At 37.6% G+C, this 19796-nt stretch overlaps 2 protein-coding genes across 2 annotated transcripts; one reads left to right on the top strand and one right to left on the bottom strand.

The window, feature by feature from the left end:
* Positions 1–402: 402 nt before the first annotated feature.
* On the top strand, positions 403–1943 carry LOC122074739 (zinc finger protein CONSTANS-LIKE 4-like). Its single transcript, XM_042639693.1, has 2 exons — positions 403–1184; positions 1288–1943. Exons 1-2 carry the CDS (start codon positions 459–461, stop codon positions 1636–1638), a joined length of 1077 nt encoding a protein of 358 aa, XP_042495627.1. The 5' UTR covers positions 403–458; the 3' UTR covers positions 1639–1943.
* Positions 1944–5612: 3669 nt separating this feature from the next.
* LOC122074247 lies at positions 5613–6675 on the bottom strand. The gene is made up of 2 exons (XM_042639092.1): positions 5776–6675; positions 5613–5636 (listed from the first exon to the last, which is right to left on the bottom strand). The coding sequence occupies exons 1-2, from the start codon at positions 6673–6675 to the stop codon at positions 5613–5615; spliced, it is 924 nt and encodes a 307-aa protein (XP_042495026.1).
* Positions 6676–19796: the final 13121 nt, after the last annotated feature.

Genomic DNA, 19796 nt, shown 5'->3' with positions numbered 1-19796 from the left:
TCATTTTTGTTTGATGAGGGGCGGATAGTCATTTCACCTATCGTCTGTCTAGACCATTCTTCAAAAAAATTTATTTTCCAATAAAAGAAATCCGTACAAAGATATCGTAACAAAAAATTTCCCCCAAAATATCGAAAAAGAATAAACCGTTTATCAATAAAAAATAAAGGATAAAATAAAATAGAATATCCAATTACCTGGATTCCCCATACCTAGTGGGTCCCACAATATCACAGACCGATACAGCTACTCATCCATCCTCTAGCTCCTTTTTCCAGTTTCCAGTTTCAAGTTTCAATTGCAAAAAAATAAATAAAAAACATAAATCATTTTAAATGGCTAAGGCCGGTCCACGTGTCCAATAAGGTCGACTTTATAGAGAGAGAAAGAGATAGAAGTAAGGAAGAAGAAGAAGAAGAAGAAGAGAGAAGAAGAAATTGAGAGAGAAAGAGTGAGAGATGCGCAGCAACGAAGAGACCGGTAAGGGATACACAGCGAGTTGGGGCATGACAGCGAAGCCGTGCGACTCATGTAAATCGGCGGCAGCACTTCTCTTCTGCCGAGCTGACTCTGCCTTCCTCTGCATAGGCTGTGATGCCAAGGTCCACGGAGCTAACAAGCTCGCGTCCCGTCACGAGCGCGTGTGGATGTGCGAGGTCTGCGAGCAAGCCCCAGCAAGCTTCACCTGCAAAGCCGACGCCGCAGCTCTATGTGTTACCTGTGACCGTGACATTCACTCGGCAAACCCACTCGCTCGCCGACACGAACGATTCCCAGTAGTCCCCTTCTACGAACCCGCCGCCGCCGTCGTCAAGTCCAACGCAGTTAACCTCCTCGTCCCCGTCAAATCTAACGGTGATGATTGCGATGACGATGGCCTCAACGATGCCGACGGTGACGGAGAAGAAGCCGAGGCCGCTTCATGGCTGTTACCAAATCCTAACCCAAATAAGCTCATCGAAGCTCAGGATTTGAAATCTGGAGACTATTTCTTCTCCGACATGGATCCTTACCTGGATCTAGACTGTACTCCTCCTTCCATGGCGACTGATAGTGTAGTTCCTGTGCAAACAAAACCCCTTGCACCAAATCTCATCAACCCCTCTTCAGACAACTGCTACGACATCGATTTCGGCCGATCCAAGCCTTGTTACAGCTACACAACCCTATCTCTCAGCCAGAGCGTAAATTTCAGATCTTCTTGCCTTTTGATTTGGTTAGATTTAGTCTTATTGTGTTTACTGATTTGGGTTTTTTGGGTTTTTGTTGCTCTGTTTTTTTCTTCAGGTCTCTTCGTCTTCGCTTGATGTTGGGGTAGTACCTGATAATGGGAATTCCATGGCGGACATATCGAATCCATTTGGGAAGCATATGACGAGTTCAACTGAGAATCAAGCATCGCAGCTTGTGGGTTTGGACAGGGAAGCGAGGGTTCTGAGGTACAGAGAGAAGAGGAAGAACAGGAAATTCGAGAAAACCATTAGGTATGCTTCAAGGAAAGCTTACGCAGAGACAAGGCCAAGGATCAAAGGCAGATTTGCGAAGCGGACTGATATTGAAGTTGAAGTTGATCGAATCTACAGCTCTGGTGCTGTTTTAATGGCAGATACTGGTTATGGTATCGTCCCTTCCTTTTGATTCATCAAGAAGAAGATGGGTCTTCTGGTTTCATCTCAGCTCTTCCGAACTCTTCTAGTAATTAGATGAAAAGAGAGGGGAAATGGGTTTTTTTTGTTCTTCTTTCCTCAGTTGTTTTTTTTGTTCTTTGGTATTGATGTGTAAATTAAGCTTCTGATTGGTGGAACATACTAACCATCGATTTGCAGAAGCTTTTTCTTCTATTTGATCCTCTGAGCTTTTTGCTACTGAGGATGATGTTCTCTTTGGGATTGGACCCTCTTTCTTTTCTCAGGGCTCTTCTATGTTTATAGCTTTTTTCTTTCTTTCTGTGTTTTTTTTATCTTCTTTCGGGTTCAGTAGTTTATAGTTTAGTTCTCTTTTAAAATCAGTATATCTGTTTCTGAATCGCCATTGGCTCAAGCTCCAAACTTCCCTGCTCTTATCGACCTTTTCTTAAAAAATAATAAATAAATAAAAGCACTTTCTCTGACTCAGACTTGCGCTGTTGCGCAGTAACTTAAAAAAATTTGGAAGGAATTTGAGCTGCATTTCAATGGAATCATGGAGGAATTTATGTGTTCTTAAGTTTTTGACAAAAATGCCCTAGATTTAAACGAAATTTAATTACATCGATATAGATCAAAAGGAACACAAAAAAAAAAGTGTTTTTAAGTGAACCTAAAGATATTTGGAAAAATTACATGATTACTTACTTTTGGGTTTTCCTTTATAAAATTACCTACAAAAAGTTTTGATCAATAAAAATACTCAAAATTAGCTTTGGGTTTACAAAATTATCTACCTAAAATTTCAGTTAACAAATATATCAAACATGTTTCGATTTGTAAAATTACCTTAAATAGTGATTCATCTTTCATATATAATCATGTATTTTTTTATTACTAAAATTTTGAGTGGGTAGTTTTATAAATTCAAACTTAATTTTGGATATTTTTGTTAATTTAAACTTAAAATAAGTAATTTTGTTAAGGAAATCTAATTTTGGGTATTTTTGTTGATCAAAACTTTTTGTGGGTAATTTTGTAAAGGAAAACCTAAAAGTAGATAATCATGTAATTTTTGCAAGATATTTTGTCTGATATAGAATTATAGGTATTAAGAATCAAGATATTGATCTCGGCCTCGTTTCCATCTTGTTGAACCTTCTTCTATAAGCATGGTTTTAGTGATTAATATTTTGGGTATCAGCCATCAGAAAACCAGTATGGTATCCGTATGGATTAATGTTGGATCACCCAATCGGATAGAATAACCATGCCTCGTAAAAAAAGATTTTCTTGACATTTATACCCCTAGTCTGTACAAATTTAGCAATACAGTATCGGCCAAGCTTCAAGATCAGTGACAAGTCGGGCAACCGATACCGATACATTAGTGGATGACGCTGGTGGCTATGCGGGGAATTTTGCAGGATGTGATAAAGAGCTCTAGTTGTTACTTGTTAGTTGTTTAGGTTGGGGATGAAGATACGGAGACCTGCATGGTACCTATCTGATAGTCTAAAAGTGTCTGCCACTTAAGGGCCCCACTTATTCAATGAGTACGGGATGGGAATCTGAAGACAGTATGGAAAGCCATTCTTAAAAGAGCCAACTATTTCTCATATGATAAGAGATGATATATTTAACATTATTAAAGAAAGAAACTTATTAGGCAAACCCATAGTTAGCAAATTCGGATTCGGGAATTATTCGGTCGAAGAATTATTCGGAATAATTCGTTTGGTTAATTTAAGGGTTCGGTCAAAAAAGCGGTCAAAAAAAAAATCGGATTCGGATTCGGATTCGAGAATTATTCGAGTACCAAAATAAAAGTCGGGCAAAAAATTCGGATGTTATTTTTTTATAATTTATTGTATCTATTTTATTTATTAAGTAATTAACTGTTCAAAAATCAAAAATAGGGAGCCTTGTGCACCAGGTATGCCCTTTCTTGGATTGAAATCCAATGGATAGATTTCAAGATATTGAAGAATCCAACTGGAACTAAGAAACCACAAAACAGTAAAATCAATTGGCATATTTTAGCGTTCTGAACAATAAAAAAATATTGATCCAAATAATGAATAATCAGCAAACATAAATCAGATTCAGAAAAAGAATGATTCAGTTTCAAAAATCAGAATTTGAAAATGGTATAGAGCTAGGAATCTTTATCGATCTGGATTTTGAAATCTAGAACAGATTTGAAACTTAAGAATAGAAAAGCAAATTGATGGGCAATATTCCAGTGACTGTTTGATAAACAACTTAATAATCAGATATTAGATTAAGAACAAATCTGAAATTTGAGAAATTTAAGCAGAACATCAGATTGCAGAGTTAAAATATTCAGAGTTTCTGATCTGATTTCTATGGAGAAGAATAAAGATAGGAGAGAAGGTATCCACCTGACTGCAAGCTTGGAATCCCACCAGAGCCTTCACCCTGAATCAGTCTGAAATTCACAGAACCAGAGCAGAAAGCTTCTATTCAATCATGAAAATCATGGGAAGGTGACAGGGCTAGACTCATTAAAATAGCAACTACACCCAACCCACAAGTAGGACTGTACGGTATAATTTTCAGCAACCGAAGGGAACCGATGGCTAAGGAACCAAGGCGATATGTACACCTAAGAAGAGAAAATTATTGTAGTTCAAATATACAATACAGTAAAAAAACTAGAAAAAAGTTGTTATTGAGTGATGAAAGCAATGGTTACAGTAATTTAATTTCTAATGCATGTTTTAATGCTTCTACCAATTATCCTGTAGGGACATAAAAGTTCAAAATGACTTCATTCAATCCATAAGTCCATGACTCACATAATTCCATCATTCATGCTTAAAAGGAAAAGCTATTCTAAATAAAGCAAAACATCCACAAAAGCATAACAATAGTTATTACATCATCATAATTTAAGTATTCAACTAAATCATTATATACTATCTGGGGGTTGAGTCTCGCTCTCAGTAAAACTAGCACTTGCACCAAATAGCAAGTCTTCAGCAATGCTATCATCCACATCATCCAACAATCTCTCTAACTCTTTATCAACGTCCTCAATGCGCTGATCAAAATCATTGACACTAATATTGTCAAGATTAATGGGTAACATGTTTTTCTGTTCAAGTTCACCCCTTTTTTCCATCATCAACGAATTCATTCTCACATAGACTAAATCATCTAATATTGTTGCTGACAATCTATTCCTCCTTTTGGTTTGTGCTGCATCCCAGGCACTCCAATTTCTCTCACAAGCCGAAGGACTACATGGTTGGCTCAATATTCGAATGGCATACTTCTGTAAGATAGGAATAGCATCACCTTGTATATGCCACCAAACCCCTGTCATTGGCAAAAAAGAATATATATATATATATATATATATAAATAAACAATTTTAAAAGACAAGTAATCTTTACATAAGAAACAATAAACTAAAAATTTTAAAAAGAAAATAATTATTACACTTACGAGGATGACTAGTTTCCATCATCATCTTGGCACTGGGAGTAAAAAGAGTGCTAGACTTCATGTGGTATACTGCCAGCTGTCCATAATATTCTCTCCTCTCATCTTGTGGAACCACTGTTTCACCAATGAAATCTGTTGCATCTTTCATTTGAGGAATCTTTTTGAATCTTTCACTAAAAAAATAAGTGGGGTTGAAAACAGCAGCTGCATAGTGAATGATTCCCAAAATATTTTCATCTCTTCTCTTATCAAAGATTTTCAAAATTTGGTCATACCGGTGGTTTTCCTCATAATGCTTCTCCAATACCTCTCTTGCTCTTTCCATTGCTTCATACAAATACCCTGATGTAGCTCCATCACCATCAACCAAACGGAGAGCTCGAATGATTGGTTCCATAAATCTCAAAATCTCTTTTGAATCATTCCAAAACGACTCCCTTTGAATGGTGTCCACTACTCGTTCTGCTTCTAAAGATCTCGAATTTCTTAGACTCCTCCACTCAGCTGATGCAACTAGGAGTCTAAGCTTCTCTTCCACTTCAACAATTGACTGAAGCATTAAAAAGTTTGAAGCAAATCTAGTTTTGCAAGGATATTTTAGATCCTTGTTTGTGAAACTCCTCATCAACTGTAAGACAATTATTGACTTGTACAAGTAGTCAATAATTCTTTTCACCTCATCAAAAATTTCTTGAACCCAAAAAACCTTTTCATAGATATCTTTCAACATTAGATTGATACCATGGGCTGCACATCGAGTCTTAAACAACCAACGATACTTTCCAGTAAGCATATCAAGTGCACTTGAATAATTGGATGCATTGTCTGAAATTAGCTGAACCACTAAATTTGGGCCAATACTTTCAATCTCTTTCTCAAGAATATCAAATATATAAAAAGCAGTCAATTTAGCATGAGAACACTCCTCTGACTTCAAAAAGAGAGCACCACCTGGGGAATAAGCAATCACATTAAGAAAAGACCGCTTCTTCAAGTCAGTCCATGAATCAGACATGAATGTACAACCAGTTTGCTTCCAAGAAAATTTTACTTCTTCAACATATTTTTCAAGGTCCTTTCTTGCTTTAGGAATTATTCTTCCACGAAGGGTTTCATAACTTGGAATAGGAACACTAGGACCATAACGGGCTGTGCACTTCACAAAATTGATGAAAGCATCCGATTGAACAACATTGAAAGAAATGTTATTTTTAATAAAAAGATCACGAAGAGATTTCTCCCAAGTTGATTTGTCCATCTTAGGGATCATTTCCTCCATTGTGGACTGCCTTTGACTAGTTATAGCTAAAGGAGAAGAACCAACTATACTCTCACCACTGGTACAACTCTTCCGCTTTTTGCTACTTGATTCAGAATTAATAGCAAGAAGAGCTTCTGCTTGGACATCATCTGATACTTTCTCACAAGAGGCAACATCATGACCACTAACCTTAGCTAAATGATACTTGAGTCGAGTGACCCCTCCATAAACTTGTTTTTCACAAAATTTGCATTTGAAATGTGAACTATCAAGTTGCTCAGCATGTTGCCAAAACTTTTCTTTTTGTCTTCCCATTTTTCCTATTTGTTAAAAGTTGAAACACAAAAAAAAAAAACAACATAAATCATTTCATATAAACAAACAAATACATCTGATATTAATAACTACATTACATAAGCAAATAGCCTCTGAATAATTAAAGAATCAAGTTTTCAAGTCCCACTAACATGCATAGGCTTTTACAATGCATGACCAAAGGTACAATACAATCAACAAAGAAAAATAAGCATCAAACAGCTCTTCACTCAAAATTGCATTCTTTCCTTTAATTTTCCAACCCAAAGCTGTCAAAATAGTAGACCCAGCCCCTATGCCACATTCAATCTGCCCCTATTTTTTGTACAATGGCATGGAGATATTACTAGATTCACCCAGTTTGTACTGGCAAAGGGAAAGCACAAGAATGCAAATAGAGAGAAGTGCAACAGGTGCAAACAACAGTAAATTATCTTGCATTTATTGCCATCTTTCAATAGAAGAAACAACAGTAAACAGACAGATTTCTACTGCCATCTTTCACTAGAAGAAACAACAGGTTCAAAACAACACAACAAGTGCAAACAACAGTAAAGTTGGGATAACAGGTTTAGCACTAACCAGTCCTCTCGAAGGAAAAATGTTCAGAATTTTTCAAATAACACAATTCGGCACCCGTCGGCCGCCGCACCCTGGCCCTGAGTCCCTGTCTCCCTGACCTCACGAGGCAGGGAATGATGAACAAATGCTACAGTGACGTTAAGTTCTGCAGAAAAATTCTGTATCATCTACTCGTTGAAAAAACAAACAAAAAACAAACAAAGAAACTCAAGATTGGTACCCAAACAAAGTTTTATAATTTTGCAATGCTCACCTGAGAGATGACACCAAGTACTCCGAAGGACACTTGTGTGGCACTAAGATCATCAGGTTGAGTAGTATCGATTACTCGGAGCTTAGCATAGTTCTCATGTGATGCAAATGTTGCATTGAAGTCACCAACTAATAGCCAAGGAAGGCATGACGCTGAAACTGCTGTCAGCTCAAGCCATCAGGATCAATGGATAGCTCTGAAATTGTTAGCATGGACTACAGAGATAACCACCTTTTGCTGCTGCCAATCCACTTCAAGAGATAACTATTGGTCAGAGGAAGAAAGGATGTGATGCTTTTTCAATCCACACCTCCAAAGGAACCAAAGGTTTGGAACCTTATTCTCTCTGTGATTGTGGAGAAGGTCTGCCTCAAACCCAATCTTATTGAATAAAGCTTTGGAAAAGTTGTAGCATCTACCAGAAGGAGCTGCTGTGGGCGCCGGTGGCCAAAAGTCCACCCACTGTTAATCCCCACCAGTAGGGCGACTAAGGCTGTATGACGGCCAAGATCCCAATCGCACTGTTAATCCACTGTCCACCCACTGTAAACGCCGACCCTCTGTGCGACAGTGGGGATTAACAGTGCTAGGGTGGGCAGTGGCACCGACCACCGTCTGTGGAGCCGGTAATGTCAGTCTTCCAGAAACAAAAACGGCTCGTTTTCGTCTTTATTTTGGCTTTTGTCCCATGCTCTCAGCTCTCCTCACGACTGCACACCCCCTTACCTACTTTAAAGGGAAAATTCTCACCCATGCTTAACCACCAACATGAAAACCCTCTCACAACCCAAAATCAACATGACGGAAACATCACAGCAAGCAACCCACAGAACCTCGAAGAAAGCTTTGATCTACCTTTTCCTTATTCATACACCTAAACTGTATCCTTCAAGAACAAGAGGTGGGAGTCACGAGTCACCTACCTTCGAACTCACGAAGTCACCGGAGACATGGATTGGAAGAGACATCAAGTGACTGAGACCGACAGAGTCGCCGGTCGGAGTCTCGGAGATGGAGAGGATGAGGGTTTGGGGGAAGAAACAGAAAGAAACGAAAGTTCAGAAACCCTCTTTTTGGCTTTTGTAATTCGATTTTTTTTTTTTTTAATAAAGTGTGTTTGAACCGAATTATTCGGTTTAAAACGGTTCGGTCCGATATAATCGCGATTTTAAATCTAATTAGAAAAAGGCGCGATTTTTAAAGAATTTTATTTATAATTCGGATTCGGTCAGAATTTTTCGTTTAATTCGGAAAAATTCTGTTCGCACGAATTATTCGCGAATAATTCGGCGAATTTAACAACTCTGGGCAAACCTAGCACCTCTGGAAAAACTTTCGCCACTGAGATTATACACAAGGGCTAAAATATGAGGCACATTTTAAACAATAACTTGGTTTTCTAATATTTGGTTGCAAGGGAAATTTGAAGAGAAGTGGCGTGAATTTTTTAATTTTAAAAAGAAAAATTTTCAATTATTATCGCATGTGATCCCATATGATTGTGTAACATATAATTTGTTTATATATATTTTATCATATTTAGTAATGATGTATTTTATGTTTTATAGCAAAGACTTTTGAATGCAAGGTTAATGCTTTGGAGGTAGTAATATAACCACAAGGGACAATGATTACAAAATTTATTTCTTTAGTATGAAATTTCACTTCTCTTCCCTATAATTCTCCTATCAAAGTTAGTGTAATAGTGTCTAAGGTAACATGGACAAAATAAACTACATAAATCATACTAGACGAAGAAAGATCTCATCAATGATAAACCTAGTGGCCCAATCCAGTGACAAGTCCAGTTCTTGAAGTGCCAAGATGATTGGAAGGTAGTCTGAAGAGATCGCTAGTGACGAATAAAGTAAGCATCAAGCTAAAAGAATAGCATCTTAAATTGCTTCAGTCTCAACGAAGGACATAGAGAACTCCAATCAAGCTTCGCACCTAACAGCAAGGAAGTGCCATGCTTGTCATTAAGGACCCCTTAATGTGATATCCTATTTTCTAAACTTGGTCTAATTATCTGATTGGTCATATTTGGTCATGCAGGACCAAAACCTGAGCGAGCTGAGTCGAGTACCTTATGGAACATGATGGAAAGGGTGACTTTGAACTCGGGTTGGTCAGATGAGTTGGAGTCGGTGCCTAATGAAATTCACGTACCGAAGCTGTGCACCTTCACGTATCACTGGGCCATGTACGCACAATAAAGGTACGTAGCCGTATTTTATGTCAAGTAAGCGTGTTAATCAATTACCGAGAGTGAAATACATGTTGGGGCCGAGCCCCATTGAAAATCCTAATGTTTCGACTAAGTTTTGGCCGACTGGTGGATGGTCATAGGTGAGTCGAACCCACTAGTGTGACCTAACACTCTGGTCATTAGATATTTTGATCCAAGTATAAATAACATTTATTACTTTTCTTTTCCCTCATTTATTGTTTTACAAGGTGGGTGAGAAAAGTGCAGAAGAGAGAGAAACGAAGGAGAGAGAAGGGAAAAAGAAAGAAGAAATGGGGAAGAAGATGATCATTGCGCGTTGCCGGGGTCAAATCCTTTGAATCTGACACCTGATTAGTGACCCTCATCTCGAGATTTACGATTTGAGATGAGTAAAGACTATATTTCTTAAACCCTCATGAAACCCTAAGTGAAATCCTATGATTTGGATAGGAATCCTTTAGATCTTATTAATTCCTCTTAAGAATATGAATATAAGGTTTAATGAAGGACCTACATGTTGTTTATGAAGGTTTTAGAGGAAGAAATTGCAAGATTTGAGAAGCATTTGTCGATCTCTTGAGCTAGAGAAGAGATTTGAGGTTTTTTAAGTTGTTCTTGAGCAAAGAGGTAAGATCCATGCTTGAAACTTTGAATCGGTCCTAAATCTAGATGAGGATCACAATATAGGACTTTAGATTTGTGGAAAATGCGGTCGAATCGACCCTTGGTGTTTTCCTTAAGGTGGAATGGAGAAGGAGTGAACAGCAAAATCTCAATTCTGAGTGGTGGGTGCCTGGAAATGGTTGGACCCATCAATCTGAGCCCGCCTGTACTAGATGGGCTATTGGCTCGATCGGTGAGCAAGATCGGTGGGTACCTGGCCTGTCGCTCCCATCTGTTTAGGCAGAGCCCCCTGGGTTGAGTGGAGAGCAAGGACCGGTGGGCAACTGGCCCGCCACTCCTTCCCTAAGTTGAGCGGCAAACAAGGATAGGCAGGTACCTCGCCCACCGGTTGACCTACCATTGGGCCCAAATTTGTTGGGAAACCTTTTATGGTGATTCTAAACGCGTTGGGATCATCGTACTCCATTGGTAGTGAACTTAAAATGGAGTTATACTAAACTTGACATTTTTTATGACAGATTTTACTAGGAACTCATGTCATCGCATGCCGAATCTTCCTCGTACCAAGGGTGATCATTGTACACAATTAAGTAAGTGGGAAGAGGACATTGACTTATTTTTAGAGTATTTTTGCATCATTCCATTATTAATTTAGACTAGCCATGTCATCATTCTAATTGTGTGTAGATTAGTCATCCACGTATGCCATTGCATGCATTGTCTTGTGTATTATGAAACTCATTCATGATTTGTTATGTTGTGATTTCACTTATTAAATACTTAATTCTTGTCATGGATTATGAGGTGGATGATTGGCATGTGGTGCATTGATAGATTAGATGTCGTAGCCGGCTTGGAAACGAATGCATTGGTGACCCGTGGAATGGGACATGTGGCACTATACAGTCGTACTATCTCATATAGAAGCATGCGGTTAAGAATAACATTTCTTTGTGTTACGACTCTTCCCAGTAGGGGTTTAGGTTTTGGGTATATCACTGGGGGAAGCCCCAGGTTGTGTATCAACGGTGGTTATTAGAAGTACACCCGGTTGATCATTAGGACTATCAGAAACTTTGGTGATATAACAAGATGGTCAATCGTACTGTTTTTAATTTGATGTAGGGCAAGACCCATTTTACTTTAATGCAGGGCAATGCCCATTTTAGTTTAATGTCGCTGAGAAACAACAATTTATTTAGTGTCGCTGAGAAATGAAAATTTATTTTTTTGGTATCCACAACTGGCCTTCTCCAACAGCCCTATGGGCATATCGCGGGATTAAGTTCTCAGCTCGTAACTAAGACATACGACACTATGATTGTGAGTAGCACATGACCTATGACCTAGAATTTTTGTCTAGGTGGATTAAAATAATAAAATAAATTTGCATACATATAAGTTCATTTGTATTGTGAATGCTTGTTTGATCTTTCTTTTCACTTACTGGGCTAGTGAGCTTATCTCATGTGCACACCATTTTTAGATGATCTTGTAGGTTACCCGGCTGAGGAGCTAGAGCTGAGACCCACTGTGGAGTTTTCAATTGAAGACTGGTGGGTCCCAGAAGATCTTGGGCACAGGATTGAGTGCTCGTGTGAGAGTTGTGTTGCGGAACAACAACATTGAATGCCAACTCGAGATTCCTTTTGATTATTTTGTGATGTTACCTCATTTGTGCTTTGGATATTTAAATTATATTTTTGTGTATAAATCACGCCTACGGGCCCACATGTAAATGTATTATGTAATACAATTTGGGTATCAAGAGTATTGGGGTATTTACAGGTATGTGCATGTAAGACTTTCGTTGAAATACAGAAATTGCTTTCTCTAGTTGTGTGTGTGCTCTGTATTGGTTACTATGTCAAATGATCCTAGCAGGTTTGGGTTAATAGGTGTTAACTCAGTCACCGATCCGGTTATGTGTAAACGTGATGTAACACTTAACCCCCAATAAGGAAAAATGCATGTGCGATGGACTAATCATGTTCTTGATAAATAGGGACAAGTTGGGAGGAGTTAAATTCCTAACATATAAGAATATTAATGGGGAACGCATTAGAACTACATTGCCAGAGTTTATTATTATTATTATTATTTTTTCTTTAGTAAAACTACAGGAATAATTGATAGGAATCAATGTGGGACTCAATATGGTTTTGATGAGCAAAACATAAGTGGTACGTAGAATTTACAGGGAATCAGCCATTTTTTTTTGGCCCCCATATCCCAATTAGGAGTATCCTTGATAGAAGGAATATGAACAGTGACCATCACTTAGGCTCTCTCTTTGATTTTTTTAGCAGGAGAGGTTAAAACACTTAGGTTATGTTTGGTAACCAAGAAAAGGGGGAAAAAAAAATATAAAAGACATAATAAGACAAAAAAGAATGATGACACAATATTTTTGTATGTTTATATCTCTTCTTAAATTCAATTTATTTTATTTTATTTTCTTCTATTGGTTACCAAATATAGCCTTAAGGAAAAGAAACAACGGGTTGACAATAGGCAGATAAATAAGGCTAGATACTTAGCTCACATTGTGAACTAATGGTTGGGATTAAAACATGCAAATCAGGAAGGGTATGCATCCATGAATCCTTACATATGAAGGTAGAGGTGCAGTTTAATTTTACAACGAAGGCCATGCAAAAGAAATAGCGTGACCTTTCAAAAGACTTCACCAAGTCTCAGAGCAATTTTTCTTAAGACTAGCATCAAGAAATGAAGATTGGGAAGAATATTTACCTTTTAGAACTTGAATCCACACCGTATAAACTGAATTTATTACTAATAAAAAATCTCTCACTTGTTACTTAGTGATTTGGGCTAAAAAACACTCTTACGGTTTTCTTGATAAAAACTGATAATTTTGCCCCTGATGTCAATTGAGTGCTTGAACATGGTCAGAAAGGGATGAAATTTTACATATGGCATAGTAACAAATCTAACAAGTTTGACCACCCCGCCATCAAACCCTATTTTTGTGGGCCCTTATTACGTCAGGCACATTTCTGACTATCAAAAACACTAACAGATATGTCCAGGGTCCGCGGTGCGATCTCCTTTTTAATACACTTTCGGTTGTAATTTCTAGAGATATGACCATCATATTGTGATAATTCACATAGAAAAACGGAAATATTTTTCAGTGTTATTAATACAAAGATCCACCACCAAAATTTGGCCACAGACAGTTGAATTTGTGTCCCAAAGTGGATTGGGCCATCAAATTAAGGTTTCATGAATGGGTGATCAATTAGTTTTGGGGTCGGTTTGGTAACGTTTCAAGAAACACGTTTCTTCTATTTCTATGTTTAAAAACAATAGAAATGGAATAAAAAACGTTTAATAAAACCGTTTCGTTTCACTTGTTTTTAGAAATTGAAATTGAAATTGAAATTTCTACATATATATGGTTCAATAAACGACCTAGGCACAACAAGTTCTACTTGTTTCGTCGTTTCTGGAAATGACTCGTGACCATTATTTTGTTGGTTACTATCGACTTCTAGAAACATGACTTATCAAACACCTTCAATTCCATTTCTATTTCTAGAAATGAAAATTTATGTTTCTGCCGTTTCTTGAAACAAAAAAGATAGAAACATTATCCAATGGGCCCTTGTATTTGCACCAACTTTTATATATATATATATAGAACATCTTAATATAATGAAAACATGCTATTTGATGAGTTTCATACCATTCTGATAATATTTAGGGTTCCCAGTCCCACTAGGGGAAAAATGGTCATTCTGTATAGTGCAAGAATCTAGGGGATTTTTAGGCTCTATGTCGGAAAAGGGGGGGGGGGGGGGAGTATTTTGGGGTGACATAATTTAGTGTTTACAGTATCCAAATTTCTTCTAGCAGGGTGAGATGAGATGAATGTTTTCCGATGTTTTGTCAGTATTAAAAATCTTGCATTGCTTGCTTGGACTAATGTTTCGAAGGGTATCTCTTCTCGATAAATGGAAGACATCCTTGGCACTTTTAGATACACTGTAACTACTATTTTTCCACTCTCAAGGTCTTATATTTTGCTTATTATTCATCCAAAGAACACGCCGCTATTTTTCTCTATTTTACTAATTATTCTCTTAAAAGTTTTCTTTGAGTTTGAACACAACTTTGTAGAAATCGAAGAGGTGCAAAATTAGGAAAGTATACTACTACTTGTAGAAGCCAAGGGTTGTTTTACCATAAGTCCAGTTTGTATATCTACTAGTTGCACATTTGCGGAAGTTTATAGTCTTTAACAGAACATCAAACTTGGATCCCTAGTTATTTATGTTCCAAAGCTGGTTTGAAGTTTTGTAATTATGATTATTGTTTTTGCATTGTTGTAGCACTGTAGAAGTATGCAATATTCCAATCACCCTCCTTGAGCCAGTACTATACGTAGGACATTTGAGCCCAAAATCACTCCTCTAGTCCCTTTGAATCAGTTGGTACTTTAGTCATCGACAGAGGTCTAACTGACTTGCTCTGTATCTTGAAATGAGTTACAACATGGATGTTGTTAAACTTTTTCTAGCTCCTAAATTAGTCTAAAAATTTTCAAACTACTATTCTTGAAAGTGGTTTTGCTCCATATTCGAAGATTATAGTCACAAATTTTCAAGATATATAGCTAGGAGAAGTTGAAACCAAGACTGAGAAACAACTTGGGGAAGTTCTAGGTGACCCACATAGTTTAAAAATGAATCATGTCGGTTATCTTTGTGGTTGAGGAAGATGTTTGATGGCCAATAAATTTTGGTCAGAGCTTATCGTTGCAAGGCGATGGACTACAATGTGGCCTTGAGTGCAAATAAAATCACCTTTGTTAAGGACCATATCAATGCTTGTCATAATCAGTCCATAAACTTTTGTCTTATTGGACCAAGAGATTCTTGGACTTGTAAAGGTAGCTCCATTAGTCCACAATCATTTAAAGTGGAGAAAAAAGTTTAGGATATGTTTAGACACCATTTTGTCATCTCGGAAGAGTTGTGCAATGATCAGATGGAAACTTCTTGAGACGTGGATGATTCATGTATCTACGGTTGATGTTAGATCCTCACACTAGGTAGTATAATTTTCTTTCATTCTAGTATAGAATGGTTAAAATTAAACAAAAATGTTTTTTAAAAGGATTGATGGCTTTGATATACATAGAATTGATCAAGACCACCAACACACCATAGACCAGTCCTCATTGAGTCACAAATTAACGCAATTGGACCACACAAAACACACCTCAAATCTTAGAGAGAGAGAGAGAGAGAGAGAGAGAGAGAGAGAGATTCGGTAAACCTAACACTAACATGCACATCACAAAGAATCTAAACCTAAGTTTGAGAACCTTTGAACAAAACCATAAAAAGTGTAGCCAAGAAATCCAAGAAGCAAACCCCAAGTAAGAACTTAACACAACTCACTGTCAAACTCAAAATAGAACTAAGAAATTGAGCACCAATAATAACGCCTGACATGTTTAGAAATAGATGGTACATAGTGCAGCCATCTAGCCCGATGGGCGCACAACCGGCCCAACACATTTATAAGTCGAAACTGAATCAATTTCTTTAAGCCTGACCTAGCCTGACCCCTTTAATACTATTTGAAATTCTATTTTGCCAAAAAAAAAAAAATGAAGAGTGTAAGGGAAATGGTCGAAGTTCGACCTTCTTTCGAGCACCCGCAGGCCTCACACCATCACATCCCCACTCTGAGATACGTGGGGGCTTTATTTCGCAAAAGATCTCTTTCCCTTAGGGGTTTCTAAAAGGAATATTAATATTGGTCCAATATCAGTGATTGAAAGACATAAGATTTGGAGTTGCCACCTAGGTTTGGGCCTAGAACTTAGTGGCTGGGTCCGATCCATAAAGAAAACTAAAAAATTGGTCTGGTCCAGAGATGAGGGTAAGTGTTAATTTGTGTAGTTCGGAAGGTGTTAGGCACACACTTCACTCGGTTGAATCGGTCTTCCTAATAGATGCTTAAAAATGAACATTCTTCCTTAATTAATCTTATACTACATGCATAGCAAATTATTACTACATTATTATGTAAACTATTACATATGAATTAAAAGTCTACATTTTTCCTACTAAGTTGAGAGGTTATACCTGTGCTGGATCTCTATTTCGAGTTGAGAGGGGCGGGCCCCTAATGTTGTGGACATGAACTTCGGTAAATCTCCTTCGGCTAAAGTGGAACTGGATTTACCTGTATGCTTTCCTTCTTTGGAGAATTTGGTATTCTTATGACCTCTCACAGCTTTAGAGAATTTTTTGGAATTTTTGAGAATTTTTCAGGGTTTTTAACAAAAGTTCCAAGAATCTACAAGAATCTAGAAAAATCTTAGAGAATCTGAATAATATTGAAATTTTTGGGGCTCTCTAATAGATTTAGAAGGCTTCCTATGACTTTATAAAGGCTATAGAATTTTTCTGGATTTTCCTAAATTTTTAGCATGAGAATCGAGACAAGGGACTCGAGGAATCTGTGGGTTTAGGAAGGTATTTTGAGGGTTCCTAAGACTTAATGGTTTTGAGATTTTTTGCTTTTTTATTATTTTGCCACGTGAATCAAGACAAGAGACTCTGAGGGAATCTTTACCGAGGGAGGAGAGAGGAGTGAAGGTGAGTCAAGAGAGATTTACCTCAAAGTCTTGGAGCTCCCTAGCTCTTGATGTGTTGGTGTGTCTTGAAATGGGGAACTAGGCCTATTTTTCGCCTTTTGGCAAGAGATAGGGGAAAAATGATAATTTGGGACCTCGTGGACCTACTAAAACCTCATGGGGCCACAACAATATCGTGGCCCCACGGGCTCTGGGGGAAAAATGATAATTTTTTGGGCATTTTTGCCCTAATTAGGATTTCTGACTTCAGGAAGTGATTCCGGGAGATTTACTGATGGTTGAATTTTTGCACACCATATTTCGTCGGAATCATCTTTATGAGCACTAACCAATGGTATAGGTTTTGAGCTCTAATATTCTTTATAAAATTTCGAGATTGCAAGGATCTCCATCATTCCTTGTTCATGTCATTCCCACAGTAGATAGTACTTCGAATCAATTCTATAGTATATAACATGTTAATATCAGGTGCCACAAGACCAGGCATGATTTGGGTATGTAAAGGTCTCGGACCTGGTCCGATTAGGGTTTTAGGGTGGATTAGGGCTTTAGACTGACTTAGATTTTAAAATACCAAGTTCTCCTTTGATTGAGAGCGTAGGTCTTATCCACATCCTATAAACCATCATTGCCTAAGCGGGTGACAAAATTGGGTATCTACATCGAGTTCCAAAAGTTCAAGTGGGTTTGTTTAAGTTTTCAAGATGAACAAGGGATTGATCGATGAATAAGCGTCTTTAACAATAGAAAATTAAATTTAAAAATAAAATTTATATAATTGTGGTGGTGAATTAATGGTGGGTTTGCAAGATCTGCTTGAGGCAGAATTATGCTTTCAATGGAATAAGCTTGTGACCTTGAGTACGTCAACTATTACATCGACATTGTGAAAACCCATTTAATGCCCGTTTAGGGATAAACAGGTTTGTAGACCGATTAAGGCATGTTTATGATAACTCGATTATAACTCGAAATCGGTCGACCCGATTATAATTTGTACCATGTCCTCCCTAACTCAGCTAAACGAGTGGCCATAGTGCAACCCTAGAATTTGACTGAGCCCTGCTAGGCTCGATCGAGACTGGCCTGCCCTGACCGGTTGACAACCCCACATTAGAAAAGAAATGAACCAAAGAAAAACATAGAGCTACCCTAATAAACAAATTTCCAGGAAAACATAGGAAAATGAGAGTAAAGAAACACCATGCTTGAGGAACAAACCCTACAACTACTATTATGGAACAAGAAAAAGAGAGGCATGTGAGTGAACATTAGTACCAGTTCTTCTGCTATAAGGTAACAAAAAGGGGATTGCCTCCACTTCAGAGATGGAGAAAATCTTCCATGAAAGAAACCCCAACGTGAGGAAGCAAACTCTAGCAAGGGAAGAAAAGGCCTATAATGGGATTCATAACCCCTGGAGATTGGCATCCCGATGGGTGGTCAGGGGTGGGGGTGTGAAAGTATAGAGGAGAATGGATTAAACAATCTCTTCCTAGACTTAGGCCAAAACTCTACTATGTTGGCAGCCACCAAGCAAGCCAAGAGGTACTTCTTTGATTAAGGGCCCGTTTGGTATCGTTTCTGTTCCGGAAACACCGTTTCGTGTCAAAAACGAAAATTTCAGTTTCTGTGTCAAAACGCAGTTTTTAAACGAAAAAATGGTGTTTCAAAATTTCAGATTTTTATCGAGAAATTTTTTTTTTTTTTTTTGTAAAATGGAACGAAATTGGGAAGACGGAACTCCATTTTGGAGTTCCGTCCAATTTCGTTTTTTCAGTTTTTTTTTTCACTTTTTATTCCAAAAAAAAGAAACAGACCATAAGTGCACCAAACAGAAGATTCCGTTTTTTCGTTCCAATAGAACGAAAAAACTCCAGAAACATTTTTTTGGAACGATACCAAACAGAGCCTAAGATTTTTTTTTTTTTTTTGGGATAAAATCCGTTTAAGAGTTTACATATATTGATTTAGTATGTATTCCAAAATATGTTATAGCACGTGGGCCAATGGGAGGGCAGACAGAGGGATCAACTGGTGTACAAGCCAGGATAAGGCTGTCATTTCATGTCCACCTGTGTCTAGATGTAAAAGAACACAATCGGGGAGTGTTCTTTCTCCATCATGTCATATATCACAATGTAAGCCTGAGGGCCTAAGCCTTCAGAAGTAAACCAAACCGAACAAGATTGATGAAAAACAAAAAAAAACCTGGACATTGGGTTTGACCTGTCCTTCATTTACAGCTGTAAAATGGTATATGTTGCAGCTTTTCCAGCCAGCATTCAACCGATTGAAATCTTTTCCTCGTGAGGTTTTTCACAGCTTCAAGTCTATAACTTTTCGGCTGGTGAAAAGTGGGAAACCGACCCACGTGCATTAATTTCCATGGAATAGGTCATCCCGTGACTCCGTGACTAACATTTTTACTTTTAAAGGGTTAAGAACTGCAAATGATAACTTCGATAAAGCGTGTCTAACTAAATATGTGCATAAAATTTCAGAGACGTTTTCTACCCAAAAAAAGAAAGAAAAAAAATACAGGTCTGGGATCCACCTTTCGTTGAAAGCCAAGTACAAGTTTTTGGGGGTTTCAGCCTATGGAATTATAAACGTGTTTGGCACCTTTTTTGTTTTTTTTTCTGTTTGTCAATTTGGAATCTTTAACTGGGTTTCTTTGTTTTTTATTCGATCTATTTCTTTGGATGCCCAAGAAAAAAAAAATAGAGAAGAGAAGAAAAGAAAATAATGAAAAAAATGAAATGATAAAAAAGTAAAAAAAAAAAAAAAAA

Source organism: Macadamia integrifolia, chromosome 3, assembly GCF_013358625.1.
Source record: "Macadamia integrifolia cultivar HAES 741 chromosome 3, SCU_Mint_v3, whole genome shotgun sequence".
Lineage (NCBI taxonomy): Eukaryota > Viridiplantae > Streptophyta > Magnoliopsida > Proteales > Proteaceae > Macadamia > Macadamia integrifolia.
The sequence above is the reverse complement of the archived record's forward strand: the minus strand, read 5'-3'. Positions and strand labels throughout refer to the sequence as shown.

Coding starts and splice junctions, on each gene's coding strand:
- LOC122074739 (XM_042639693.1), top strand. CDS start 459: ATGCGCAGCAACGAAGAGACCGGTAAGGGATACACAGCGAGTTGGGGC. Junction 1,185..1,287: donor CCCTATCTCTCAGCCAGAGC/GTAAATTTCAGA, acceptor TTTTTTCTTCAG/GTCTCTTCGTCTTCGCTTGA.
- LOC122074247 (XM_042639092.1), bottom strand. CDS start 6,675: ATGGGAAGACAAAAAGAAAAGTTTTGGCAACATGCTGAGCAACTTGAT. Junction 5,637..5,775: donor TTCAAGAAATTTTTGATGAG/GTGAAAAGAATT, acceptor CAATTGTTGAAG/TGGAAGAGAAGCTTAGACTC.